Below are 23,514 nucleotides of genomic sequence, written 5' to 3' on the forward strand. Positions count from 1 at the left end.
TAAGTTTAAAAAAATTTAATAGTGCAAATTAAAAACAAACACAAAATTTATCAAAATAATTATATTTTAATATTACAGGTTGCATTATGAAAAAAAATTTTTAAAAATTAAAAAAAAGTTCGACGGAGTAGGATCGAACCTTGAACATACAGCATAAATAATAGTCTCGGACTCTACCATCCGAGCTACGCCGCCTTTCCGATATTTTGTTGAAATTCATTGGTATATGAGATATCGGTATTTTTTCGAAAAACGTGAAAATGGCGATGGCGGTAACCACGGGTAGCGGCGCGCTGTCTCTTCCCTTGCCGTGCGCCGGCAGGCAATGTCTGACACGATGGGCCGTGCTATAGCTCGAGCGGTCGAGCGCTTCTCTCATTCGTTCGATTCCAATAATTAATATTTTGATTATTATTACAAAAATCATTACATGGAATAGGATTTCTTTATTTAATTTACTGCGCTCTACCTTCTCACAAGTACGTGAGCTCTTGCTCAGGGATACCCTTTATATTCATTATACATATATTTGATATAAATATAGAATATTCAAATGACATTATGTATTAAGATTTTAATGTACGTTTTATTAGTTAAACTAGCTTTTTCTACGAGAAGAATGATCATCAAAATGAATGAATAAAAAAAATTGCAACAATTTAGTAAAATTATGTAAACTATAGAATTTAATTTTTTTATTATAATATGTTTTAATGTTAAAATTATTTTTTATCCAATAAAGTGCAATATAATTGTATTATATATTTAAATATTTGAATATATATATTTTTTAAATATAATAAATATCATTATATTAAATATTATAAAAAAAAAGTTTAAAATATTATATTATAAAATAAAAATATTATATTATATTAAATATTATTAAATATAATAAATATTATATTTAAATATTTAAATATATATTATAATATTTGAATATATATTTTTTAAATATAATAATATATATTATTTTATTTAAAAATGTTTTGAATAGTACATATTATGTTTTAAGAGAATTATTTTTGGTAATTATTTACTTACACGGATCATCTCCCGATTTCAATAATTCTTACATATGTTATCAAAATCATCACTCTGATATGAATAATGTTGTGAAGGTTTTATCGGCGATCATTGTTTATTAAAAAGTTATAAACAAAAAATATTTAATGAATAATATGCAATTTTATGATACCATATATAAACTATATTGTCATTTGACATTGTTCATCTTTCTTATATTGAGATCAGGTAGTGGAACGATGATAGGCTTCTATATTTTTGATATTTCTTATGACTTCGAAAATATTTAAGAAAAGGTGAGTTAGTACAAGACAAATTATTGTACAGTTAACAGAAGTTCTACGAGTTTCTTACTTTAACAACAAAATATAATGAGTTATTAAATTATTTGTGCGCGAAAAATGTTATACGTAAGTGAAGTGTATCCCGCATCACAAATACAGGTTGGGTTAGGTTATCTCCTGAAAGTGTAACTCCCCGCAGGTGGACGGAACACATTGTTTACGCATATACTTTTCAAGATAAAGCAAAGTTCATTTAATCTTGACCTTCATTAAGAGTAAATTTTGCTTTATCTTAGGAAGTACAGACGTAGGTACAGTGTGTTCCTGTATGATGCGGGGGGCTCCACTTTCAGAAGATATAACTTAACCCAACCTGTGTTTGTGATGCGGGATACACTTCACTTTGCATAGAAAATTACAAATCTATGTGGAATTATGTAACAATTGACTTTTCTTTCGATATAATATTAATGAACTTCAAATTTCTTTTGTTTATATCTGTCGATATAATATTAATGAACTTCAGATTTCTTTTGTTTATATCTGTTCGGAATCGCACTTGTGAAATGCAATGTTGTTTTGCCGGGATACACCCGAGAGGGTATCGCGAGTTTGCAAAGAAACGTGATTTCGAAGTGGATAAGTGACGGGATGAAACAACGTTAAATTGCTCGTTTGATTAGAACACAGTGACATCCACACAAGAGTGGCGATAAGTTTATTGCTCAGAATTACGATATGTACAGAGTTTATGAGCTTTCGATGCGTCCGACTTTATTTCGGATATTTGCGCACATAGAGGTTCGTACTCGGTCGGCGAAATCGCACTATACAATTGTTCACTGATTATACGATACAACGCGTGATCAGCTGTTCGCGTGAGAGCGAGCGAGATCGCACAATTCACGGTTGTACGCACGAGATAGAGAGAGACAGCGTTATATCAGCTATCTGCGAGAGTGAGCGAAACGGCGGTCTATCGGCCGTTCGCGAGATCGAGCGAGACCGCACTATTCACGGGTGCACGCACGAAACTGAGAGAGACAGCGCTCTATCGGGCTGTCTGTATGAAAGCGAGCGAGACCGCACTACACACGGTTCGACGCGAAATTAAGAGAGACAGCGCTCTATCGGGCTGTCTGTATGAACGAGCGAGACGGCACTCTTTCAGCCGTCCGCATGATTGCGAGCGAGACCGCACTATTCACGGTTCGACGCGAAACTGAGAGAGACAGCGCTCTATCGGGCTGTCTGTATGAACGAGCGAGACGGCACTTTTTCAACGGTCCGCGTGATTGCGAGCGAGACCGCACTATTCACGGTTCGACGCGAAACTGAGAGAGACAGCGCTCTATCGGGCTGTCTGTATGAGAGCGAGCGAGACCGCGCTACACACGGTTCGACGCGAAATAGAGAGAGACAGCGCTTTATCGGGCTGTCTGTATGAGAGCGAGCGAGACCGCACTACACATGCTTGGACGCGAAATAGAGAGAGACAGCGCTCTATCGGGCTGTCTGTCTGAGAGCGAGCGAGACTGCACTTTCCACGGCTGCACGCGCGAGATAGAGAGAGACAGCGCTCTATCGGGCTGTCTTGTGAGCGCAAGCGAGACCGTACTTTCCACAGTTCGCGTGAGAGCGAGCGAGACCGCACTTTCCAATGTTCGACAAATGAACGGAGGCTCAAGGAGAGACAGGCTCCACCTCTGGCTTAGAGTGGAGGCGCTCAGACGAATCCCGGCATTCGCGCTCAGAACGTTCACGTGTTGAACGGAATCGGTTATCGTTCACTAAAGTGTCCGTAGATCCGTCGCGATATTTTATATAAAGTCGTCGATTAAAGATAATCGCGTTTGGCACGTTACACTGTTTCAACGCGCTTGCAAATCTCGGTTCTCGTCGCTCTAATCTGACAATGGTTTCGCTTTAACTTTCGCGCAATGCCTCGTAATCGCTCGGATATGAACTAGAAAAAGACTGCTCGGGAGAGAGCCTTTTCCCTGGATAATAAGGATTTGATGGCGCATCGGATGATCCGATTTGAGCCTATCCGGTTTAGGCACGTAGAATCGCGTGATTTTCCGATTGCCTAATTGGCCAGAATCATGTATTCATCCGCGATCGCGCGGATCCTGGCTGATGTTGAAAAAACACCGTACGGAATTATTTCGCGAGTTCGCTTTGGCGCGCACGGAATGCGCCAGTATTACCGGGGGTGATATTTTCGCTTAAAATTCAGGGCGAATCCTGAACAATATTTTTAATAAATAATGATCGCCGACTAAAACCTTCACAACATTACTTAGAATGATGATCTTGATAACATATGTGAGAATTATTGAAATCGGAAGGTGGTCTATATAAGTAAATAATTACCTTATTTTTTATCACAAAATATTTTTTTTTAAATTTGATAATTATATTGAAATATACGGATAAAGTTCCGAAAAGTGTATATCCCCGATTGTCAAATTTTGCATACTAATGTATTTATATTATTGATATCCAGAAAGGGTAGAGATGTATGCAGGAGCTTTCGATATGTAGCCTTTTGTAAGAAACGGCACCAATGAGCATAATGCCGTAGAGTGACCACATCCTTCAAGATCCCAGTAAATAATAATCCTTATTGTGATAACCCCAATAACAGATGGACCCTAAGTAGGACCATGGCAAGCAGGCCCTCCAGAAAAGGGATATAGGAAAGAATAGGGATGTATGTGAGAGGAGACGTGTCTATATGCCCATTTGGTTAACGAGCGAGAATCCAATATTATTGATATTATTGATATTATTGATATTATTGATTATGAATATAACAATAAAAATTGGCAACAAAGTTATCTTCTCTCAGAATCAAAATAAAAAAAATAGGTTTTTTGTATATTTTTTTTCATTATTTTAATAAATATTTTAATAGAAAGAGTTAAATAAAAGTTATACCTCTCTTAAAACTTAATTTATATGTCCTATTCGTTAAAAGCATACTTTAAAAGCAGTATTTTACGAGAAAAACGCAATTTAAGATTGCTATTTTTTTTAATAAGATCATTAAATTTTTTAAGCCTATCAACTATTTTGAAGTGCGTTATTAACCTAATCTTCGCATGGAAAGTATGCATAGATACAATGAATTTTGCTCATCTACGGGGAGCTCCATTTCTGAAACCTATAACCTAACTCATCTCATATCCGAGAGATGGAATGAATCTCGCTTCGTATGAAAAGTACATGCATGAATACAGTGAATTCCGCCACCTCTACGGAGAGCTGCACTTCCGAAAGATATAACTAAGGATGGGAAAGTTATTTTTTAAAAGTCGTTACCGTTACTCGTTACCGAGTAAAAAAAATAACTCGTTACCGTTATTAGTTACTTATTTTTAAAAGTAACTAGTTACCGTTATCGTTACTTCAAAAGTAACGATTCGTTACTTTTCTCGTTACTTTTAATGTTAAAACAAGATAGAATTAAATAAAAAATTTACTTTGGTAATATTTTGTAAATTTAAAATATTTTTTATTAAAATATTAATATAAAAGTAACAAATTCTTTATTTTAAATTTACAAAACTGTAAAAAATTTAAAGAGATATAGATTTTAAAACATTTAACATGTAACTTCACATGAAAAAGATAAAAAAATTTTAATTTTCATTAAATTTATAAATACAGTTAAATTTGCATTCTTTTTGTGCTCCCGTCCGATATTACGTCAAACATAAAAACTGATCAATCACATCCATTCCTCAGACGAATGAAATAACTGTGATTGACCAATGATGTCATTAATCGCTCCAGAAGTGAAGCTGGTGCGACAATCTACGAATTTCAAAAAAATACTAAGAGTTCTGATAGCACTTTTCATAGTTCTATAGTTACTGATAAAAATTAAAAAGAGTTTCATATTTTTTATATTAAAAAATCGGAATCGAAAAAATGTCGTGCTAACTTCGCGAATCTAGCACGATACTCTTCTCTCTAAAGAACCAAAACGCGTTGAATATTATTTTTAGCAAAAGTTCCCGATAGTTCTGCTATAATTCAGTCTATATATGTAATTTTAGATCGATATTCCAAAAATTAATAATTTTTTATGAATTTTTAATGTTCTTGACTAGCACGACGATTAGTGAAAATATGTCGTGCTAATGATTTTGCCTAGTTTTAACGGCAATTTTAGACAGTTCTATAAAAGTTCTATCCTTTAGAAACATTTTTACGCAGAGTTCCGACCGTTTACTATTTTATAAATAATTATTTTAAAAATCTCTCTGCTTGAAAAATGTTTCTAAAGAATAGAACTTTTATAGAACTGTCCAGAACTGCCGTTAAAACTACTTAGAATTATCAGCATTTTTACTAAGTGTCGATGCTGGTCGAGGACATTAAAAATTCATAAAAAATATTAATTATTGAAATATCGGTCTGAAATTGTATATATTGGCTGAATTATAGCAGAATTATTAGGAACTCTTGTTAAAAATAATAGTCAACGCGTTTTGATTCTTTAGAGAGAAGAGTCTTGCTAGATTCGCAAAGTTAGCACGACATTTTTACGATTTCGATTTTAATATAAGGAATGCGGAATTCTTTAATTTCATCAGGAACTGTAGAACTATGAAAAGTGCTATCAGAACTCTTAGTATTTTTTTGAAAATCGTAGATTGTTGTGTCAGCTTCACAGACATCTCTCAAAGCAAAATTTCAAGGTTATGAATATTTTGATGTCGCTAATCCAATAAATAAAGGGATCAAAGAAATATAATCGACCAAACTAGCCAGAAATTGATTTATTAGTACGACGTTTCGACCATATGGTTGTGGTCCTTATCAAGTATACACTGGAAGAATTATAAAAGATACTGAATTAATTAACGGTTTAAATATATAGTACGCTCAACGAATTAAATTATAACAATTTTAGTATACCGATGTAATAAAAATTAGGAGACGGCATGAATGATAATCTTGTAAATTGCACAAGTCACATTAAAAAAACACGTTATTTTTAACTAAATTTGAATTCGAGAGAAATTAATGCGTCTGTGAGAGACTTCGTTAAGAGACTAAACAATAACGATATGAAAACTGAACTACGTGACTTTTATTACTTTGTCGTAAATATTGTTTAAACTATCTGTGTCTTTCTGTAGGTTGATTAAATTATTAAATTTCTTGATGAAAAACATCTCAGCAATTTCTCTCTTTCGTACATATTTTTCATTATGCAAGATATTGGGTTTCAACCAGTCGAAATCGTGTCTGGATTCCAATCTATGCTTACTAATGACCGAATGATTAGATTCGTGTAGCTTTATATTATTACAATGTTCTTTCATTCATGTACGTAAATGTCTTTTTGTTTGCCTGATGTATGATAAATTGCAATCTTTGCAGTTTAATTTGTATACTACACTTGTCTTATCATTGTTATGTAAGGAATCTTTACCGCGTCTAATTAAATTATTTAGTTTTTTTGTTATTTTGTAGACGACGTTAAAGCCGCTATTCCGCAAAAGGCGGTACAAGTCATGACTCGAATTCTCCACATATGGTATTGTAATAAATTGAGTCTTATCTGAACGAGTGAGATTCACGTCAACAGTATCATTAAGGTCACGATTATTTAAAAAATTAATTCTTTTCTGAATGTGTCTATGTATAATATGTTCAGGGAAACAATTATTGATTAAAGTGTCATGTACTAGCTTGATGTTTTCTTGTCGGAAGCAGTCATTAGATAATAAAATAGCATGGTCTACCAAATTATAAATAGTGTTAATTTTGTATTTTAACGGGTGGTTTGAATAATAATTAATATACCTCCCAGACCATGTAGGTTTCTTAAACCAGTTGGTGATAAGCCTATTTCCCGATCGAATGATTTTTACATTCAAAAAACGAATCGATGAATCAACTTCCATCTCGTAAGTGAATCTCAATCGCTCATGATAATTATTAAAATTCATTAAAATTTTTTCCATTCCCTTGCGTGGCACTATCGCAAAAACATCGTCTACAAATCTATAGTAAGTGGGAACAGTAAAATCCAATGAGTCTAAGCATTGTGTCTTAAGATCATCATATCAGCCAGGATAGGTGACAGCGGAGAATAGGAGTGCCGAAAATCTGTTCATAAAAACGTCCGTTGAATGAAAAGCAAGTTGAGTCTAAAATCATTTCTATTGCAAATAAAAATTGAGATAAGTTAAATTTAGTGTTTTTTGAAATATCGTCCCATCACTTTTTTATGGCGTTTATAACTAAATCTTTGGGGACGTTTGTAAATAAAGAAGTTACATCCAGCGAGATCATAACATTGTTATCGTTGATAACTGTGTTCTTAATATTATCAACGAATGACCAACCATCTTTGATGTAGGAATTCGGTTTCTTTATAGATTTATATAGAATGTTATGGATGTAACTGGAGATATTATATACCGGGCTTCCCAGAGCAGATACAATAATTCTCAACGGAAAATCATCCTTATGGATCTTCGGCAGACCATAACAACGCGGTAAATTGCCGTTAGTGCAATTTAAATGCCTATATGTCAACTCATTTATCAAGTTGTTATTGAGCCATGATTTGACTAACCCATTCGTCTTACTGGTTAATTTTTTCAAAGGATCCTTTTTCAACTCCTTATAAGTGGTTTGATCACCCAACAGCACGACAAGATAATCTTTTTTGTCCATAACTACGGTAGTCTGACCTTTGTCGGCTCTCGTGACCATAATATCTTTATTGTTATCCCGTAAAAACTTCCTAGAGACCGCGTACGAGTTGAGGATATGTCTGTCACAATAGGTGATATGTTTCTTGGTGGAAAGAAATCTATGGAAAATATTTGCCACGGAAATATTTTCCATAGATTTCTTTCCACCATCCTGGTTGGTTCAATAGAATCAGTGGGCAAAATATTGCTATTTACTTCGAAATTTTTAACCACGTCCAACACGTAATTTGTGCGATCATTTTTTGTTCCTGTTGGATAGGTAATGCAAAATTTTCACCCAAGCTCAACAAGTCAGAAACCGTGTCAGGTATGTCTTTACTGCTGATGTTCACAAACCACTTAGACCTGTCAATGTTTGAAAAAGGATGTACACAATTGTTGTATTTTAATTTCAAATTGTCAAACTTCTTGATCGAGTTGTTTTTTATACTATAGGAGGTGAGTCTCTGTCTATTTAGTTCAAAAAAATTAGTTACTAAATCATGTGGTAAGCATTCAAAAAGACGTTTTTCAATGTCTTTGATTTTGTTATATAGATACTTTAAACAATAAATTTCTTTTGACAATTCTTCATTTTATGGTAACAATTTTTGAGCGTTATGTCTACAGACTTATTATATTATTGTATACGCAATTCACACTCCGTTATAATTTTTATGAGCGCCATGTCTGCACGCGTACGCAGACTTACTGAGATGTTGTTCTTATTTCACACTTGCAAATTTTATATATTAATTTATATGTCTTAAACTTAGATTCTGCTCAACTTTATCGTTTACTACCATTTTTAAAAAATTTTTTCACTGAAGAGAGCCCGATACGGGTAGAAACGTTTGATTTTATGTTAATAAATTTGCACTTAATTCATACGTTATTTCTGTTATATTGTCCATCCTTGCCAAAATAACGTATAGGTGCTATCTTTTAGTTTGTCGCCACATGATACGCGATTCTGGCTCATCGACCCGTAATATTTCTTTTGAATTTTATTTTTTATACATTGAGCCTTAAACTACTTTTTAAATTTCATCCGAAATATTATCGAATTTTATGTGAATGTCGGTCGATGACTAAAAATTGAATATGACAGAAATACGATGTTATAAGTATTTTCAAAATATGAAAAGTAACGATAAAAGTAACTGTTAAATTCATTATCGTTACTAAAAAAATGTAACTACGTTATCGTTACAATTACAGTTATAAAAAAATGTAACGCCGCTACCAGACCGTTACCAAAAAAGTAACTAAAACGGTAACGGCGTTTCAAGTAATGCGAATTATTTCCCAACCCTAGATATAATATAATCCAATCCGTGTCCGAGAAATAGGATGAACCTCGCTTCATATGAAAAGTACACGTGTACAGATTCTGGTTCCTTTCTACGAGGGAACTCCACTTCCGAAAGATATAATCTAACCCAAATCTATTATGATGAAAAATTAAATAAAAAAGAATTTGGTTTGGAGACCTTCTTTAGCGAAAATTACAAATCCATGCAGAATTACACAAAAATGCCTCAGTCAGAAAAACATCCAAAATATTAATTTGCATTTTTCTCGTAAAATACTGCTTTTACGAGAAAATTATAATTACCACTTTTAGTAATAATATATAGAACAAAAGTTACATTTTTAAGAGAAATATAACTTTTTGTTTGAAACTTTTTCTATTAAAATCATAAATTTACAATCAATATTTATAAGATAATGAAAAATATATATATATATATATATAATATATATATATATATATATATATATATATATAATACAAAATATAATACAAAAAAGCTATTTTTCTTCATTCTTGAAGATGATTTTATTGCCAATTTTCATTGTCACATTCGTAATCAGCGCATTGGAATACAGTAGTATACAGGGTGCACCACCTAGAAGTGGCCACCCCATTTTATCTTTTAACTGACTGAGTATCATGATTAAATGACAACATGACATATGTCAACCTCTAATGCACGAGTCAGAAGTTGGCTATATCGCAGAGCCGAAAATGAAATGGTGGACGTCGCCCACGATATTTCAAACTGGAAAATCTCGTATAATATGTAAAATATTTACATTAAATCATGCATCGTTATATTCGTTCAAACAGCGCTACAACTTTTATGATATCAAAATATCTACATTATTATAAAAAAAATTATACATATCTCTCCGTTCTTTAATACAGATAAATTTTGTAATCACTATGCTCACAATAAAGTTCAGTTAAAGCCATTTAATTTCATATATATTTGTTATGGTCTATCTCTTTTAGTTTAAAAGATAAAAGGGGGTGGCCACTTCTAGGTGGTACACTCTGTATAATAGTTAATAATTATAGTATATAATAGTTAGTATTAATAATTAGTATATAAAATGTCAAAATAACACAGGTCTATAAAAAGAAAATATTTTTAGACCCAGAGACCAGACAAGGTTATTTCAAAGGTTTTTCGTGCGCTGAATTCAATCCCGGTGATTTTTTCGCCCTAGCATGTCAGAATTTTGAGATATCTTAACCTAAAAGTGAAAAAAGGCCTATTTTGGACATATTTGAGGTTATGTAGCATGAACAAATGGGATTTTTCTTTATTACCGTATTCGTCATCAAAAAGTATCATTCTTCCCCTCCAAATAGCGTTTTCGATTGCCCTGATACGATTCCTAGTTGCTGAGATATTGCACTTTAAATTTGAAACGATATCATTGCTAACGATAGTGTACAGAATACCATTACAGGAATCATTAAATGTAGAAAATTTGCGATATCTTGATAGTGTTTTACGACAGCGTTTGAAATAACCAAGTCTATTGAAGAAGAGCTTACGAAATCAATCACAACTCATGAGTCCGAATCCCTTGAAACCCAGATCCCATGAATCAAAATATCATGAATGCAAAGTTTTAGATTCAATCCATCTCAAATCCAGTGAAATTAAATATGAGCTCAGAATATTTCACGTGACCCCTTAACCTGAACAAATAGGATTTTTCTTTATTATCGTATTCGTCATCAGAAAGTATCATTCTTCCCCTCCAAATAGCGTTTTCGATCGCCCTGATACGATTCCTAGTTGCTGAGATATTGCACTTTGAATTTGAAACGATATCATTGCTAACGATAGCAGTAGTGTAGGATACCATTACAGGAACATAAAAAGTAGAGAACTCGCGATATCTTAATAACAATAGCATCTGAAAGGACTTAATCGTGGACGTAGAACCTATAGAACTGTGACTCATGAGCTCTTGACTGAGACTCAAAGCCTTTAATCGCAAACTTCAAAGTCTCAAACCCTGCATCTTGTAAAGGTTCGGAGTTTGGTACTTTCATCTCGGCGGCTTGAGGTATAAGAATCAAGACTACAACTTATAAGGTATAGGGTTCAAGAAAGCGGGATTTGAATATATAAGATCGAATTGTTTGTGTCACAAATTGTCGAGTGACATTTCATTCGATGCAGTTAATCAATCAGTCGTTATCACAGCTGTTATTCACAGTAAATTGTCTCACGTTTTCTCGAAGAGTTTTTTTATTATAGTAATATCTATTGAATAGAGATCTTTTCAATATAGCCATACATCAGTCATTATCACGACTGCTATTGAAAGTACATTGTTCCGGGTATTTCCAAATAGTGTTTCACCATCTTCTTCTCGTGGAGTAATTTTTATCGCGAGCATTTTCTATTAGTTGCATTCATGACCATTGCTGTCTTATAAACTGTATCCAAGTATTCCCAAAAGTTTTAATCAAGTTGTAGTTCAAGCAACGTTGTAGTTTCCATCGTCTCAACATGTCATCAAGGTTTCCATGTCATGAAAAAGTCAATACATTTTGCTATATATGTGGCCAGTATGAAGTCGCTCATCTTCGTAAATCAATCAATGATGATATAAAAAGTAAATATCGCGAGTGCTTTAAAATACCAATGAAAAACTTGAACAAGTCATGGGTTCCAAAATGTGTTTGTAATTCATGCAAAGTAATGTTAAATCGACGAAACGAGAGAAACCAATTTTCAGAAACCATCTTGGAACCAACATTTTGGCGGGAGCCCTCAAATCAGGCCAATGATTGCTTCTTCTGTTCCTGCAATACAATGCAAAGAATAAAAATAAAATAATTTATGCGATTGTAAGCTCTGTCACGTCAGTTAAGAAGGGTAAAATGGTGGTATCTACTTCAAAATTGCGAGACCCAGCAGAACAAAGCAGAAAGCTCAATCACATTTGATGAAATGGAGACTGTTGAAATCAAATACGAAGAAGATAGTGACTTTGAAGATCCATCATCTTCCAACAATCCCATTTTATTTGGTCAAGATCATCTCAATGTGCGTGATTTGGGTCATCCAAAAGATTCGTCTGAGGTATTAGCCTCAAGACTCCAAGAAAGAAATATGTTATTACCCAGAACTAAAATTTCTGTATACCGTAATAGGGAAAATGCTTATTTGGAATATTTCACGCAAGACGAGGACCTTGTTTATTGTAAAGATGTTAGAGGACTCATCAATAAATTCAAACCTGATTTATATGATGCAGACAAGTGGCGGTTATTTATAGATTCCTCAAAAGCGAGTCTCAAAGCAGTCTTACTGCATAATGGTAATAGATATGCCGCGATTCCACTCGCTCACTTTACTACATTGAACGAATCGTATAAAACTTTAAAGTATCTTCTCGAGAAGATTGATTATAACAAACATAACTGGCTTCTTTGTGCTGACTTTAAAGTGATTAATATGATGTTAGGTTTACAATCGGGTTTTATCAAGTATCCTTGCTTTCTTTGCGAGTGAGATAGTCGTGCTTGTGACAAACATTGGGTTCCAAAACTTTGGCCAGCAAGAGTCAATTTTATTGAGGGATCAATGAATGTAACAAATAAACATCTCGTTGATCCAAAAAAAATATTGCTGCCCCCGCTTCATATTAAATTGGGTTTAATGAAGCAGTTTGTCAAGGCATTAGATAAACAGGGCAAATGTTTTCAGTATTTACAATCCAAATTTCGACATCTGTCAGATGCTAAGATACATGAAGGAGTATTTGTCGGTCCAGACATTCGGTTGTTGATGAAAGATGACAGTTTTACTCCGACTATGACTGATACTGAGAAAAAAACTTGGCTAAGTTTCAAATGTGTGATTGAGAACTTTTTGGGTAATAACAGAGACCACAATTATAAAGAAATTGTTTCATCTATGCTTAAGAACTTCGAGAACTTAGGTTGCTTGATGAACATGAAAACATTTTCTATTCTCTTATTTAGATTTTTGTTTGAAAAATCTTGGTGCCTTTAGCGAGGAACATGGTGAACGCTTCCACCAAGATTTCGAAGTGAAAGAGAGGCACTATCAAGGTAGGTGGCATGTCTACAAGATGGCGGATTACTGCTGGTCTCTTAAGAGAAACGAATCTACAATGAATGATCACAGTCGTAAGTCTCAAAGAAGATCTTTTGAGGAAATAAGAACTTGTTTCCAAAAGAAAACGAAGCAATCAAGAAATTCTAGTTGAAGGTTCGGAGTTCATATGTTACTCAGAATTTAAGGTTCAGAAAATATACACAGTTTTACCTTAACTGGCCGGACGCCACATTGTCTTGCCTTAGCTGGCCGGACGCTACATTGTCTTGCCTTAGCTGGCCGGACGCCACATTGTCTTGCCTTAGCTGGTCGGATCCTACGCTGTCTTGTCTTAACCGGCTGGATGCTTGGCAGTGAACCGTTGCTCCCAGGTATCTTCTGAGTTCGGTGGCTCAGATTCAAAGGGTTCAGAGTTTAGGCATCGAAATTGGAGAGCCTGACTCTAAGGATTGAGAGTTTTTACGATCAAAGCTTACAGATTCAATTTTTCAGAGTTGCGTGTTTGAGAGTCGAGGGACAAAGAATTCAAAGTCGAGAGATTAGAGTTCCAAAGTTCAAGTTTCAAAGTTTCAATGTTCGGTTCCAATGAATTAGAGGCATAAAGATTTAGTTTCAATGTTCGGTTCCAATGAATTAGAGGCATAAGGATTTAGGTTACAGGGTTAAGGGTTCACGGCTGAAATATTCTGAGCTCATATTTAATTTCACTGGATTTGAGATCTGGATTGAATCTAAAACTTTGCATTCATGATATTTTGATTCATGGGATCTGGGTTTCAAGGATTCGGACTCATGAGTTGTGATTGATTTCGTAAGCTCTTCTTCAATAGACTTGGTTATTTCAAACGCTGTCAAACACTATCAAGATATCGCAAATTTTCTACATTTAATGATTCCTGTAATGGTATTCTGTACACTATCGTTAGCAATGATATCGTTTCAAATTTAAAATGCAATATCTCAGCAACTAGGAATCGTATCAGGGCGATCGAAAACGCTATTTGGAGGGGAAGAATGATACTTTCTGATGACGAATACGGTAATAAAGAAAAATCCCATTTGTTCATGCTACATAACCTCAAATATGCCCAAAATAGGCTATTTTTGCACATTTAGGTTAAGATATCTCAAAATTCTGACGTGCTAGTGCGAAAAAATTACCGGGATTGGATTCATCCTGATATTTTTCTCGACTACGTCTCTTCAGGGGGGAGTAAAGAGGGGTCTTATAGTATTCTCGAATTAAGAATCTATATCTTGGTTAATGCACCAAGTAAAATATATGCATATGTCTTTCACGCATTTTAATTTTCGCGAATTACTAATCTTTAAAAAAATTTTACGCACTACCATCCGCGGTGGCTCTTAATCGCCCTTTTCTCGAATTGTTGTTTAATACATTACAGAGCCTAATTTCTTTATCTACTTATTAATTTATTACATTTTAAATATAGAATAATTTTAATATTACAATAAATAATAAAAGAATTTAATTCTATAGTATAATATAATTTTTTCTTATTTTATTATTCTTAATTTATTATAATTACTACAATTTTGATATTATCATTTTTTTTTGTAAGAAAAGCAAGTTTAATTAGTATACATTAAAACAGTATCTAATCAATATATATTAAAGTAATATCTTTTTTAAACAATAATTTTTTAAATGCACGCACAAATTTAACGTTTTCTTAATCTTTTTTGAAAGTACAACTTACTAATGATTTATTTTTATATATTGATTTTTTACCTTAAATTTAATTTTTTTATTTATTGATATAATAGGTAATATAACGATATAGGAATGCAGATAAGAAACATTTGATATTTGATTTTGTAATAAAAATAAATGCGATACTTTGATAAAAAAAGAAAAAAAGTCATATTTAATAATTTATAAATATTTATTTTACAGCACATCAAATACAAGAAATACACAAAACAATGAATGGTTATTGAACGGATCAAATGGAAAGAAGCCACCTGTATTATGTTTTAAGTAAGTTGATATAATTAAGAACTATAATAAACTATCTAATTTTATTTAAATATCTATGCATACACGCGCACATTTGTTAATATACAGGGTGTCCGTCAATTTTCGACCTTAACGAAATAAGGAAGTAAATTGGCTTAAATTAAGAAGTAAGGACCTTTCATTGTTTTGTGATTGTCGCAATAATAACGAAAAATTAAATAAAGAAGATCGGCCAATCTGCGTGAGTAGAAGCGCGCGTGGACGAGAGTCGTCCCACTGTCTGATACTGCGAGCGCGGCGAAGCGGTGGGCGGGTCGCTCTTCGAGACATGATGGTGGTTTGCAATATATTGCAATACCGCGCCGAAAAATGATCCGTCCTTTTAATGGCGAGAAAATGATGCGCTATCATTACCCCATCACCTTGCAGTAGATAGCATGGTGCGCTTTTTTTATAGTGGTTTTTCCCATAGGCCTATTCCACTCTCAATTTGAAAATTATTCAAAATGCCATTACTATACGCTGAATGTGTCTTAAATGTAAAAAATTGATGGTGACAGTACCTTTACAAAAATTGATCCGTTGAAAATCCCCCGATAAAATGTATTGCATACGTTGATTTTTATTAAAACGTCTTAGCTCTCGTACGCTGTTGCCAGACTGCATACACCAGCAGCACGTAATTACAGCTGAGCGGACATGTGAGTGTAATCATAGTGCGAAGGCGTCGAACTCACACGTACGCTTACACTCACATGTCCGCTCAGCTGTAGTTGCGTGCTGCTGGCGTATGCAGTCTAGTAACAGCGTGCGAGAGCTAAGACGTTTTAATAAAAATCTCGTGTTCGCGTAGTAAATTAACAGTGAAAATGAAGTATACTCTACAAGAATATACGGATATGATTGTAGCATACGGACTAGCGGGAGAAAATACTTTTCGTGCGGTCGCAATTTACATGGAATCATTTTCCGGGCGTGCGAAAACCATGTGTCTGTACAATTTTACGTGTTGTGCAATAATTATGTGAAACTGGGTGTCGTGCATAATATCGGGATAACCGTCCAGCAGTGCGCCTTCGTGTACGAGATAAAGAAAGGATTTTTGAAGCATTTTATCAACGTATCATTATCAACGTGTACAATACATTTTATCGAGGGATTTTCAACCACGAATCAATAAAAGTACTGTCACCATCAATTTTTTACATTTAAGATACATTCAGAGTATAGTAATGGCATTTTGAATAATTTTCAAATTGAGAGTAGAATAGGCCTATGGGAGAAACAACTATAAAAAAAGCGCACCATGCTATCTACCGCAAGGTGGTATGGAAATGATAGCGCATCATTTTCGCGCCATTAAAAGGACGGGTCATTTTTCGGCGCGGTATTGCGATATATTGCAAACCACCATCATATCTCGAAGAGCGACCCATCCATCGCTTTGCCACGCTCGTAGTATCAGATTACAGTAGAACGACTCTCGTCGCCGCGCGCTTCTACTCACGCAGATTGGCCGATCTTCTTTATTTACTAGAACTGTGAATTAATTTTGAGGGATTTTTTTGTAAATTCAAGGCTTTATTGTGAAAAATTGTGTACATTATTATTTTTCAAAGTATTGTCCATCGCTAGCCACTACTTTTTCCCATCTTTCTGGCAGCATACGGATTCCGCGTCGAAAGAACTAGAGAACCTCTAGGAGAGAGAATGGACAACTGATCATGTGACATGTGATCAAGCTTTTTCATGATTGGCTGGCAGAAAATGTATCAATTTTAGCTATTGCGACGCCAATGCAAAATATGATGACACACAAATAGGACATACATGACACACATATATTAACCTATTTGTGTGTCATCATATTTTGCATTGGCGTCGCAATAGCTAAAATTGATACATTTTCTGCCAGCCAATCATGAAAAAGCTTGATCAGTTGTCCATTCTCTCTCCTAGAGGTTCTCTAGAAAGAACAACTCTTCTTTTGATGCTGTCCACCAATCGATCCAATTTTTCGTATCTTTGTAAGATTGGAAGCGCTGCTTAGCCAGGCCGTGTTCCATAAATCGGAACAAGTAGTAATCCAATGGAGCAATATCTGGTGAATATAGCGGGTGAAACATCCCATTTCAGCGTTTCTAAGTATTTTTTGATTACACGAGCAACATGTAGTCAAGCATTGTCATGTTGTAAAATTACTTTATCGCCTTTGCTCGAATTGTGACCGTTTTTCCTTCAATGCACGGATCAAATGCATCAATTGTGTTCAGTAGCGTTCACCAGTGATGGTTTCATTCGGTTGAAGCATTTCATAGTACACAACACCAAGCTGGTTCCATCAAATACAGAGCATGAGCTTCGAATCATGAATATTCGGCCCTGCCGTCGATGTTGATGCATGACCAGACAAACCCCACGATTTTCTACGCTTAGGATTATCGTAGCGTAACCATTTTTCATCGCCAGTGATGATACGATGCAAAAAACTCTTTCTTTTTTGCCGTTGAAGCAATTGTTCGCACGTGAAAAATCGCCGTTCAATCTCTCGGCTACAATTCGTATAGCACCCACAATTTCCTTGCTTTTGAATTATACCGAGTGCATTTAAACGTTTGGAAACTGTTGTGCGATCAACATTCAACGATTCAGCAAGTTTATATTGCGTTTGACATGAATTTTGGTCGAGTAATGCTTCCAATTCCTCATCTTCGCACTTTTTCGGTTGACTAGGGCGTGCTTTGTCAACTATCGAAATCACTACTTCTAAAACGTCGAAACCGATACTCACACATTTTTATCGATGGAGTATGTATACCGTAAGTTTCCAACAGCACTCGATGACTTTCAGCAGCACTTTTCTTTGAATTAAACAGGAAAAGTAAAACTTCCCGCAAATGGTTTTGTTGGCTCGTAATTCGACATCTTCGGAGCTGAGAAAAAATATGTTATTTACACTTCAGCAAAATAACACATAATAAAAAGTAAAGCCTAATGACAGAGCGTTGACATGAATATAGTTACAGAAGTGTCCGATGCGATATAGCAAGTTACGCCATCTATTGTAAATCCCTCAAAATTAATTCACAGTCCTAGTAATTTTTCATTAATTATTGCGACGATCACAAAACAATAGAGGTCCTTCTTTCTTAATTTGAGCCAATCTACTTTCTTATTTCGTCAAGATCAAAAATTGACGAACACCCTGTATATAACATACATAATATATGTATGCAAACATGCACATATATGCAATAAATATATACACATACATACACACAATCCGGTAATGATTGCATCCTTTCTCTCCACACGTTTATGTTTGTGCGAATTAGTCGATTTTCAAAAATTTTATTTCTTATTAATTATCGCAAAACAGTGGCTTTCCTATTCGATTTAATCCGCACGTGAAAAATGATACGATTATTACACATCATATACAGGGTGTCAATTAAGTCCCGGGACGGCTGAATATTTTCTCATGTAAGGTATTTTTGAAAAAGGTCAAGGTCATTTCTGAAGTAATTTTCAACGAGGAATTCAACGGTGACCTTCAATTTGACCTTGAGCTTGACCTTCAAGGTTATTTGAAGGTCAAAGTGTTTTTTTTAAATAGGAACCCCTATTTTTGATTGTATATTCTTATAGCTGACCTCGAGAGCTTTCCAAAACACTATAATAAAATATTTTTCCCTCAAGCATTTATCGAGTTATAATGCTTCAAATCATTTCTTAATTTTACATAAACCGTAAAATATCTTGTAAAATATTCACTTTTCGATTATTTTACCTTAATACTTTTATGTACAAAATAATGAGAGGAATCAATTGGTTTAAAGAAAACATACAGTTGTTTTTAAGAAAAAATATGGAATTGTTAATTGCAAATTACATATTTTTTCTTAAAAACAACTATATGTTTTCTTTACGCCAATTGATTCCTCTCATTATTTTGTACATAAAAGTATTAAGGTAAAATAATCGAAAAGTGAATATTTTACAAGATATTTTACGGTTTATGTAAAATTAAGAAATGATTTGAAGCATTATAACTCGATAAATGCTTGAGGGAAAAATATTTTATTATAGTGTTTTGGAAAGCTCTCGAGGTCAGCTATAAGAATATACAATCAAAAATAGGGGTTCCTATTTAAAAAAAACACTTTGACCTTCAAATAACCTTGAAGGTCAAGCTCAAGGTCAAATTGAAGGTCACCGTTGAATTCCTCGTTGAAAATTACTTCAGAAATGACCTTGACCTTTTTCAAAAATACCTTACATGAGAAAATATTCAGCCGTCCCGGGACTTAATTGACACCCTGTATATAAAGAGATTTCAAAAAGTACCAAAAGGAAAAATATTTCGAAAACAATATTTTAGAGGCAAATGTTAAAACAAAAGTTAACCGAGTAACAGATGGACATATGAATGTGATTTTGGATTAAGTATTAAGATCAGAAGGTACTTTGAACTTTTCCAAGTATAATTTCCTAATTTTTGTCGCATTAAATAATCTTATTTTCATCTAATTTTATTTTTATTATAATTAGTAAGATTTCGAAATATTTTATAAATTCTTTTTAATAAGAATGCATAAAAAATTACATCGATTTTATCGCCGCTTGGATATGTTATAAAGGAAGTTGTCCTAAGTAATTTTCCGCAGAAAAAAATAGGGAATGACATTAATTTTCAGAATATGCAGTAAAACAAGTTAAAGTTTGACAATTTTTAACGTTTTTCTTAGACATTATAGACTGATATTAAGAACATTGTACATATATATATATATATATATATATATATATACATATATATATATATACAGGGTGATTCAGAACAAGCATGCGTCTTTAAAATATCAAATTCATTCTTGAATGAATTCTAAGACGATTTTCCCTTTACCAAAATTTTCTACGAGGCTTAATTTTTAAATTACTAAAAATAATAGTTTTCGAATTACGGAACGAGTACAAGAGGTAGACATGGACGGCGCAACTCACCGTCCGATACAGGCGATCATGTGGGGCGCTCGACGCGATCAGCTGATTGCTGCACACGATCAGTGTAACAATCAGTGTGTGTGTGTACGCGCGCGTGTGTGATTTATTTATGCACGCGTATCCACACATGCACCGTTCTATCTCTCTCTTTCTCTCTCACTCACTCACTCTTACCTTACTTCTTACCTTAATACTTGAGATCCTTCTACTGCTGATAAATAGCAGTGCCCAGTGTGTTACACGATAATAATCGTCGTCGATGAGACGTCGTTTCTTCAACACGCAGTCTGACACATCGTCAAATAAGCGAAGTTTTTTCTTTCATCGACACTTTTATAAATTTACTCGCGCACTTAATCACTCACGATTGATAAAAGAAGGAATTTACCAATGGTTACAGTACGAGTTTAATAAACGGTTAACACATTTAATTATTAATTACACACTCGATTTTGGATTTTCCAAACTATCGCATTCACAATGCGAAAGCTGCAGCTGATTATAAGACACGGTAGCGTCTCATGTCTCGCGCATAATGCTACACGTTTATGTTTGGCAGCGCTAGAGGCACTAGTACTAACCTGACCTGCTTGACGTCGGTCGTCGCGTCGCACAGTGGGTCGAAACATAGGAAAGAGCGGACATCACACTTGTAAGAACGATATAACAATTAAATATAACAACTAGATCGAAAATAATTATGCACACATAATTATGAAGTGTATACCTAACCAATTTAAATAATTGTTGTATGCAATATTGTATTAAACAACAATTTTTAAAAATTTATATAAATACCGCGTCAACATTACTGATAACCAATATATTATGCAAGAAGATTGCACGGTCTTGCGTCAAGACTTCCGTGAAGATATTCCGCAATTATATGCATTGACATCAATAGTCTTATGAAGTACTTTGTTGATATCATTCATCTCAGTAGATTTTTCCTCAAAGGTAACATGTGGAACAAGATAATACTTATATCTTATAAAGCTACACACATTTTACCAATCAACCATGGTGAACAACATTTCGTAATTTACAACAATATTATCACATTTTGTGAGTAATAGTTTTGTTGTTTCTTTTTGTATTCTTTCGTTTTTTGTTTTTTTTTGTTTTTTTTTAATTTCTGGATTTTCATGAACGAATTCGACTTTTATCGGACGACAATACTAAGTTCATTGATTTTAATATAAAGTTGATGGATTTGAATTTTCATACAACATCATATCATTCATTAATTTAATAAGAGCAAAAGTAGTCAATAGTATCATCCGCATCCGTTACATTTTTATTTTGAAATTTCTATTTATAAGCGCTTTGATTAAAAATTCCATCATTCTCCATTTGCAAATTAATTTCAAGTTTATATGGCTGCCTAAATTTTGTTCACAGATTGTAAGTAATTTTTCACTCGCGTAAGATCTAAAACTACTTGTAATTCAATTGAAACAATCGTCTCAGTTATTGTCATTTCATTTTTTGACGGATAACATGCTAATTGTGCTTGTTGAATTTTATAATAGAACACATTGATTTGTGCCACTTTCGATGCATGTTTCTTTCAAATGTATGTATTGTGATTTAGATAGATTTAGACTAAAAAATAAAGCTAAACATTTCTCTTTGGAGTATAAAGAAATTTCTATTCGATTTTCACAAAAATCTCTCACTCTTTTAGCTTCATTTGGATTTTTTATAAGATAATCTAATATTTTTGTCATGTCTGTGGAACCAGCACTTAATAATTTTTGTTTTCGGCATAAAGAAGGATTTCTGTTGGATTAGATTCACGCGATAAATGTTTAGTAGTATAAATAAAATGTTAGTAGTATAATGAATAAATGTTTAGTAGTATAATTCATGTAACAATTGCTAGGTGGCACGCTTATAGATTGTTTTCTCGATAGTGAATTTTATTCACTAAATTATATAATCGAAAGAGATAGACGATTCACTGCTGTGTTGAGTATTATCTGATTATTTTCGTTTGTCATCTGGTTTATATTTTAATTATATAAATTTATATTATATTATAAATTAATAATTTATATTATATGAGGTACAAATCTTTTCTGCACTTTTATTTTTTATCGATATCCAGATTTCTTTGTGATTACTGATGGCGACATTAACAAATAAAGATTTATTCTTTTTCTTAAAAAATTTACATTCTACTATAACTTATACAGAACAATTGTTCGATTTCGTCGTTCAAAAATTAAATATTAATTTATCAGAATCTGAAAATTCCGAAAAAATCAAAACATATTTACGATCATTTTGTTTCAACGCTTCTACAAGATGGAATAAATCACGTAGAATATTAGAACTTTTCGAAAAGAATAATAATTCGTGGCTTAATAAAGAATTTCAAATTCCAGATAATGTCAAACAACCTGAATGTTCATACAAGTCTGCGCGCACTACTTCCTTATTATGTAATAAATCTTTTAATGAAGTTACTGAAAGACATAAACGGAGGCGAACGAAGATTTGCGTGAATCTAATCCAACAGAAGTCCTTCTTTATGCCGCAAAACAAAAATTATTAAGTGATGGCTCCACAGATGGCAAAAATATTGGATTTTCTTATAAAAAATCCAAATGAAGCTAAAAGAGTGAGAGATTTTTGTGAAAATCGAATAGAAATTTCTTTATACTCAAAAGAGAAATGTTTAGCTTTATTTCTCAGTCTAAATCTATCTAAGTCACAATACATACATTTGAGAGGAACATGCATCGAAAGTGGCACAAATCAATATGTGTCCTATTATAAAATTTAACAAGCAAAATTAGCATGTTATCCACCAAAAAATAAAACGACAATAACTGAGACGATTACTACAATTAACTTACAAGCAATTTTAGATCTCACGAGTGAAAGACTACTTACAGTCTGTGAACAAAATTTAGGACAGACAATTAAATTTGAAATTAATTTGCAAGTGGGGCTTTGATGGAGCTTCTAGTCAAAGCACTTACAAACAAAAATTTTTTAATGAAGATGTTACGAATGATGCTATTGTCATGACCAGTTTTGTTCCAATTAAATTAATGAATAACTGTGACGTTGTGTGGACAAATCCA

General features: G+C 33.5%; 1 protein-coding gene across 3 annotated transcripts in view; it reads left to right on the forward strand.

Annotated features, from left to right (window-relative positions):
* Nucleotides 1-23,514, forward strand: part of LOC105253091 (tubulin polyglutamylase TTLL5) — a 134,589-nt gene that overhangs the window by 28,412 nt on the left and 82,663 nt on the right. For all 3 annotated transcript variants that reach the window (XM_025407941.1, XM_025407942.1, XM_025407943.1), the window contains exon 2: nt 15,353-15,436. In XM_025407941.1, the coding sequence (XP_025263726.1) occupies nt 15,353-15,436 (84 nt within the window). The remainder of the gene's footprint in view (nt 1-15,352; nt 15,437-23,514) is intronic.

The sequence above is a fragment of the Camponotus floridanus genome, unplaced genomic scaffold, assembly GCF_003227725.1.
Source record: "Camponotus floridanus strain SB8 unplaced genomic scaffold, Cflo_v7.5 scaffold197, whole genome shotgun sequence".
Classification (NCBI taxonomy): domain Eukaryota; kingdom Metazoa; phylum Arthropoda; class Insecta; order Hymenoptera; family Formicidae; genus Camponotus; species Camponotus floridanus.